General features: G+C 65.3%; 1 protein-coding gene across 1 annotated transcript; it reads left to right on the forward strand.

Annotated features, from left to right (window-relative positions):
• The first annotated feature begins 215 nt into the window (after positions 1–215).
• Positions 216–7,308, forward strand: LOC135311227 (phospholemman-like). The gene is made up of 8 exons (XM_064440355.1): positions 216–418; positions 3,127–3,185; positions 3,267–3,299; positions 4,513–4,587; positions 5,460–5,496; positions 6,217–6,266; positions 6,941–6,971; positions 7,125–7,308. Exons 2-7 carry the CDS (start codon positions 3,170–3,172, stop codon positions 6,961–6,963), a joined length of 234 nt encoding a protein of 77 aa, XP_064296425.1. The 5' UTR covers positions 216–418; positions 3,127–3,169; the 3' UTR covers positions 6,964–6,971; positions 7,125–7,308.
• Positions 7,309–7,524: the final 216 nt, after the last annotated feature.

Consider the following 7,524-nt stretch of genomic DNA (forward strand, 5'->3'; position numbering starts at 1 on the left):
GGGGGGGCACTGGCGGTACTGGGGGGGCACTGGCGGTACTGGGGGGCACTGGTGTTCCTGGGGGGGCACTGGCGGTACTGGGGGGGCACTGGCGGTACTGGGGGGCACTGGTGTTCCTGGGGGGGCACTGGCGGTACTGGGGGGGCACTGGCGGTACTGGGGGGGCACTGGCGGTACTGGGGGGCGGGGAGGGCGTCCGGGCCCCGCCACGTGCCTCCCCGCTGACGCCGCCGGGTATTTTGGCCGCGGGGACAGAGGGTAAAAATAACTGTCCGGGAACGGCCCCAGCGCCCGGAGGGACCCGGCCTCGGGGGGTCCCACTGCCGGGGGGTCCCGCTGCCGGGGGGTCCCGCTGCCGGGGGGTCCCGCTGCCGGGGGGTCCCACCGCTCGGGGGCACCCAGGCCTCCGGGGAGCCAGGTATGGGGGGGGGGGGGGCGGCTTTGGGCCCTGCTTCACCCCTGCCCCCCCCCCAACACTGTCCTTGGGGGGACCCAGGCGTCCCGGGGGGGACCCCAAGTGTCCGGGGGGGGGGGCCCCAGGCGTCCAGGGGGGCCGCCTCAGACCAGTTCCTCCCTGCTCCTCCCCAGTAACTCCCAGTGACCCCCTCAGCAGCACCAGTGTCCCCCCAGTGCCCCCCAGAACCCCCCAGTACCACTCCCAGTAACGCCCTGTGCCCTCACTGCCATCCCAGTGCCCCCCAGTAGCCCCCAGTGCCTCCCATTAACCCCCAGTGCCTCCCAGTAACCCCCAGTAGCCCCCCAGTAGCCCCCCAGTGCCTCCCAGTAACCCCCAGTAGGCCCCCAGTAGCCCCCCTGTAGCCCCCAGTGCCTCCCAGTAACCCCCAGTAGCCCTCAGTGCCTCCCAGTAACCCCCAGTAGCCCTCAGTGCCTCCCAGTAGCCCCCAGTAGCCCCCCAGTGCCTCCCAGTAGCCCCCCAGTAGCCCCCCAGTGCCCCCCCAGTGCCTTCCAGTAACCCCCAGTGCCTCCCAGTAACCCCCAGTAGCCCCCCAGTAGCCCCCCAGTGCCCCCCAGTAGCCCCCCAGTGCCTCCCAGTAACCCCCAGTAGCCCCCCAGTAACTCCCAGTGCCTCCCAGTAGCTCCCAGTTCCTCCCTGCGCCTCCCCAGTAACTCCCAGTGCCCACCAGTATCTCCCAGAGACCGCCCCCCCCCCCCCGCCCCAGTAACCCCCTGGGTGCCTGGGTGCTTTGGCAAGGGTGGGGGAGGGGCGCCCCCGTGGGCAAACAGCGGGGGAGGGGCCAAGGTCACGTCTCCAGGGCAACGGCCGTCGCCCTCGGTTTGCCCAATTCTGCGCGATTTTGCCCATTTTGGGCCATTTTGCCCAATTTGGCCCATTTTTCCCCTTACTTTTCCCCATGTTTTGCCCGATTTTGTACAATTTTGCCCGCTTTTGTCCGATTTTTCCTACTTTGGCCTCCATTTTCTCTAATTTCACCTGTTTGGGCTCAATCTTGCCCACTTTTGCCCATTTTCACCCAGTTTTATCCAATTTCTCCCGCTTTGGCCCAGTTTTGCCCACTTTCACCCACTTTCACCCACTTTTGGCTGATTTCATCCCGTTTTTCCCAATTTTACCCACATTTGACCAGTTTGGTCGTCTTTTGCTGATTTTTGCCCAATTTGGTCAACTTTTGCCCAATTTTCCCTATTTTTGCCCATTTTTACCCGTTTTTGCCCAATTTGGCCCACTTCAGCTACGTTTTCCGTAATTTTACCCAATTTGGTCCAGTTTTGCCCATATTTTTGCCAAGTGCTGCCCAGTTTAGCCCATTTTGGGGCAACTTCTCCTCTTTTTGCCCACTTTTGCCTGTTTTCACCCAGTCTTGCCCCATTTGACCCAATTTTCCTTACTTCACCCAATTTTGCCTGGTTTTGCCCAGAATTGCCCGATTTGGCCCAGAAGTGCCCAACTTGCCTAATTTTTCCTATTTTTGCTTGGGTTTGCCCAGTTTTGCCTGATTTTGCTCATTTTTTTCGCCAGTTTTCCCCAATTCCACCCACTCTTGCCCAGTTTGGCCCAGTTTGGCCCAATTTTGTCCGCTTTTGCCTGCTTTTTTTTTTCCAATTTGCCTTGATCTTCTGTACTTTTGCTCACTTTTGCCCAGAATTTCCCAGTTTGGCCCAATTTTGCCCACTTTTGCCCAGAATTTCCCAGTTTGGCTTAATTTTGTCAACTTTTGCCCAGTTTTGCCCAATTTTGTCCACTTTTGCCTGCTTTTTCTTTTCAATTTGCCTCGATCTTCTGCACTTTTGCCCACTTTTGCCCAGTTTTACCCAGAATTTCCCAGTTTGGCCCAATTTTGTCCACTTTTGCCCAGTTTGGCCCAATTTTGTCCACTTTTGCCCAGAATTTCCCAGTTTGGCTTAATTTTGTCCACTTTTGCCCAGTTTTGCCCAATTTTGTCCACTTTTGCCTGCTTTTTCTTTTCAATTTGCCTCGATCTTCTGCACTTTTGCCCACTTTTGCCCAGTTTTACCCAGAATTTCCCAGTTTGGCCCAATTTTGTCCACTTTTGCCCAGTTTTACCCAGAATTTCCCAGTTTGGCCCAATTTGGCCCAATTTTGCCCAGTTTTGACCAATTTTGTCCACTTTTGCCTGCTTTTTATTTTCAATTTGCCTCAATCTTCTGCACTTTTGCCCACTTTTGCCCAGTTTTACCCAGAATTTCCCAGTTTGGCCCAATTTTGTCCACTTTTGCCCAGTTTTACCCAAATTTCCCAGTTTGGCCCAATTTGGCCCAATTTTGCCCAGTTTTGACCAATTTTGTCCACTTTTGCCTGCTTTTTATTTTCAATTTGCCTCCATCTTCTGCACTTTTTTGCCCAGTTTTACCCAGAATTTCCCAGTTTGGCCCAATTTTGCCCACTTTTGCCCAGAATTTCCCAGTTTGGCCCAATCCGGCCCAATTTTTGCCCATTTTTGCCCATTTTTGCTCGTTTTTCCCCCCAACTTCACCCATTTTTGCCCCATTTTCACCACTTTGGGCCCATCCGGAGGCCGGGCACGAGGGGACGCGGGCGTGTGATGTCACGCGAGGGGCTACCCCTGCGTATGATGTCACGGGGGGGGGACACGCCCACATACGATGTCACGCCTCGCCCCGCAGGCCCGGGACACGCCCGCGCGGGGAGGGGGGGGCCAGGGCCGCCATGGCCCCCGGCGCAGGTGAGTGGGGGGACCCCCGGGGGCGGGGGGGGGGGGGGCACAGCCGGACGCCTGCCTCCTCACCCCTCCCCCGCCCCACAGAGCCCCCGCAGGAGCGCGACCGGTTCCACTACGGTGAGTGGGGGGGGGGGTGGGGGGGGGGGTACCCGTGTGCGGGGGTACCTGTGGGGGGTACCCGTGGGGGGGGTACCCGTGTGCGGGGGTACCTGTGGGGGGGGGTACCCGTGGGGGGGGGTACCCGTGTGCGGCTGTACCCGTGTGCGGGGGTACCCGTGTGTGGGGTACCTGTGTGCGGCTGTACCTGTGTGCGGGGGTACCCGTGTGTGGGGGTACCCGTGTGCGGGGGTACCCGTGTGCGGCTCTACCCGTGTGTGGGGGTACCCGTGTGTGGGGGTACCCGTGTGCGGGGGTACCCGTGTGCGGGGGTACCCGTGTGCGGGGTACCTGTGTGCGGCGGTACCCGTGTGCGGGGGTACCCGTGTGCGGGGGTACCCGTGTGCGGCTGTACCCGTGTGCAGGGGTACCTGTGTGTGTGGGTACCTGTGTGTGGGGGTACCCATGTGTGGGGGGGTACCCGTGTGTGGGGGTACCTGTGTGTGGGGGTACCTGTGTGCGGGGGTACCTGTGTGTGGGGGTACCTGTGTGGGGGGGTACCCGTGTGCGGGGGTACCTGTGGGGGGGGGTACCTGTGTGTGGGGTACCTGTGTGCGGGGGTACCCGTGTGCGGGGGTACCCGTGTGTGGGGGTACCCGTGTGCGGCTGTACCCGTGTGCGGGGGTACCCGTGTGCGGGGGTACCCGTGTGTGGGGGTACCCGTGTGGGGGGGTACCCGTGTGCGGGGGTACCCGTGTGCGGCTGTACCCGTGTGTGGGGGTACCCGTGTGCGCCTGTACCCGTGTGTGGGGGTACCCGTGTGCGGCTGTACCCGTGTGCGGGGGTACCCGTGTGTGGGGGTACCTGTGTGTGGGGGTGCCCGTGTGCGGCTGTACACGTGTGCGGGGGTACCCGTGTGTGGGGGTACCCGTGTGTGGGGGTACCCGTGTGCGGCTGTACCCGTGTGCGGGGGTACCCGTGTGCGGGGGTACCTGTGTGTGGGGGTACCCGTGTGTGGGGGTACCTGTGTGCGGGGGTACCCGTGTGCGGCTGTACCCATGTGTGGGGGTACCCGTGTGTGGGGGTACCCGTGTGCGGGGGTACCTGTGTGTGGGGGTACCTGTGTGCGGGGGTACCCGTGTGCGGCTGTACCCATGTGTGGGGGTACCCGTGTGTGGGGGTACCCGTGTGCGGCTGTACCCGTGTGGGTGACAGTGGCGCCCCTCCCCCGCAGACTACGACTCCCTGCGCGTCGGTGGCCTCATCTTCGCCGGCGCGCTCTTCCTCCTGGGGATCCTCCTCATCCTCAGTGTGTGACGCACAACACCCCCCCGACACCCCCCAACGCCCCACACCCCCCTCAATCCCCCACAACCCCTCCGACGGCCCAATAAACCCCCGCAACCCCCCCACACGCTCCACAACACTCCCACAACCCCCTCCAACGCCCAGCGCACCCCCCAACTCCCTACAACCCCCCCCACAACACTCCCAACACCCCCACAATATCCCACAACACCCCCAATTCCCCCCCCCAACATCCCCAGTGTCCCAATACACCCCATAACCCCCACAACACCCCCACACAACCCCCCCCAACACCCTAACGACACCCACAACCTCCCCAACACCCCAACTCCCCCTACAACCCCCCCACAACACCCCACAACAACCACCGACACCCCCCACAACACCCCACAACCCTCCCACAACCCCCCAACACACCCCAGAACAACCACAACCCCCACAACACCCCACTGCCCCCTACAATCCCCCTGCAACTGCAACACCCCAGGAAACCCCACAACTACCCCAAAACCTCCCCACAACCCCCCCACGACACCCCATCAACACCCCAACCCTCCCACAACCTCCCCACAACCCCCCCACAACCCCCACAACCCCCCCACAACACCCCATCAACCCCCCCAACCCTCCCCCAACCCCCCCACAACACCCCATCAACCCCCTCAACCCCCCCCAACACCCCCAACCCCCCCACAACCCCCCCACAACACCCCATCAACACCCCCAACCCCCCCACAACTCCCCCACAACACCCCATCAACACCCACAACCCCCCCACAACACCCCATCAACACCCACAACCCCCCCACAACCCCCCAAAACCCCCCCAACCCCCCCACGCCCCCATCAGCCCCCCCATTTCACCTCTCCCAGGTCGTCGCTGCCGGTGCAAGTTTGACCAACAGCCGAAGTAACTGGGGGGCACTGGGGGGGCACTGGGAGGCACTGGGGGGCACTGGGGAGCACTGGGGGGGCACTGGGGGGGTACTGGGGGGCACTGGGGGCACTGGGGGGCACTGGGGGGGACTGGGGGACACTGGGGGGCAATGGGGGGGCACTGGGGCACTGGGGGGCACTGGGAGGCACTGGGAGGCACTGGGGGCACTGGGGGGCACTGGGGAGGCACTGGGGGGCACTGGGGGGGCACTGGGAGGCACTGGGGGGGCACTGGGGGGGCGGGGGGGCACTGGGAGGCACTGGGGGAGCACTGGGGGGGCACTGGAGGGGTACTGGGGGGGTACTGGGGGGCACTGGGAGGCACTGGGAGAGCACTGGGGGGCACTGGAGGGGTACTGGGGGGGTACTGGGGGGCACTGGGGGGCACTGGGAGGCACTGGGAGAGCACTGGGGGGGCACTGGAGGGGTACTGGGGGGGTACTGGGGGGCACTGGGGGGCACTGGGAGGCACTGGGAGAGCCCTGGGGGGCACTGGGAGGGGACTGGGGGGCACTGGAGGGGTACTGGGGGGGTACTGGGGGGCACTGGGAGGCACTGGGAGAGCACTGGGGGGGCACTGGAGGGGTACTGGGGGGGTACTGGGGGGCACTGGGGGGCACTGGGAGGCACTGGGAGAGCACTGGGGGGCACTGGGAGGGGACTGGGGGTAACTGGGTCCCCAACACCCCCCCAGGACGGGGGAACCGGACGAGGATGAGGGACCCCTGCGACAGTCGATCCGCCGTGAGTCCGGAGGCCTGGGACCCCCGGGGGGGGGTCGGGACCCCTGGGGGGGGGTTGGGACCCCCGGGGGGGGTCGGGACCCCTGGGTGGGGGATGAGACCCCCGGGGGGGGATGGGACCCCTGGGGGGGGGATGGGACCCCCTGGGGGGGGGGTTGGGAACCCTGGGGGGGGGGTTGGGACCCCCGGGGGGGGTTGGGAACCCTGGGGGGGGGGTTGGGACCCCCTGGGGGGGGTGTTGGGAACCCTGGGGGCGGGTTGGGACCCCCCGGGGGGGGTCGGGACCCCTGGGGGGGGGATGGGACACCCGGGGGGGGGTCGGGACCCCTGGGTGGGGGATGGGACACCCGGGGGGGGGATGGGACCCCCTGGGTGGGGGATGGGACCCCTGGGGGGGGGATGAGACCCCCGGGGGGGGGATGGGACCCCCTGGGTGGGGGATGGGACACCCGGGGGGGGATGGGACCCCCGGGGGGGGGTCGGGACCCCTGGGGAGGGGATGGGACACCCGGGGGGGGATGGGACCCCTGGGGGGGGATGGGACCCCCTGGGTGGGGGATGGGACACCCGGGGGGGGTCGGGACCCCTGGGGGGGGGATGGGACCCCCGGGGGGGGGTCGGGACCCCTGGGTGGGTGGGGGTCCGCCCCCCATTAACCCTCTCATGCCTGAGCAGGTTTGTCCACCCGGATGAGATGAGCAGCGAGGTGAGTTTTGGGGTGGGGGTGGGGGTGGGGGTGGGGGGCACCCGGACGCCCGGGTCCCCTCTTGGGTGGGGGGGTCTGACAGGGAGCACCCAAACACCCGGGTCCCTCCATGGTGAACCCCACCCCCCACCGCCCCCCACCTTCCTCCTGTAGGTGCTCCTCGAGCCGGGACCCCCCACCCCGCGATCCCACATGGGGGTCACCCCACCTGCACGGACGGACGGACAGACGGACGCCCACCCCCCCCCAAGTCTGCCCCTCCCCCAATAAATGCCGCGCCCCCCCCCCGCCCCCCGCCCGGGCGCGGTTGTGTGAACAACAGGCGTCGGGAGGTGTCGTGGGTGGATGTTCCCCACCCTCGTGGGGGGGATATGGGGGGGGCGGGGGGTCGTGGGGGTGTTGTGGGGCCGGGTGGTGGCGCTTCAAGGGTTGGCAAGGACCTGTGACGTCATCTGGTCATCCCATGGTCACCCACCACCCCACGGTCACCCCCCCATGGTCACCCACCCACAGTCACCCACCCCCCCATGGTCACCCACCCCCCCATGGTCAC

Source organism: Phalacrocorax carbo, unplaced genomic scaffold (assembly GCF_963921805.1).
Source record: "Phalacrocorax carbo unplaced genomic scaffold, bPhaCar2.1 SCAFFOLD_422, whole genome shotgun sequence".
Classification (NCBI taxonomy): Eukaryota; Metazoa; Chordata; class Aves; order Suliformes; family Phalacrocoracidae; genus Phalacrocorax; species Phalacrocorax carbo.

Coding starts and splice junctions, on each gene's coding strand:
- LOC135311227 (XM_064440355.1), top strand. Junction 4,588..5,459: donor GGGGATCCTCCTCATCCTCA/GTGTGTGACGCA, acceptor CACCTCTCCCAG/GTCGTCGCTGCCGGTGCAAG. Junction 5,497..6,216: donor AAGTTTGACCAACAGCCGAA/GTAACTGGGGGG, acceptor ACACCCCCCCAG/GACGGGGGAACCGGACGAGG.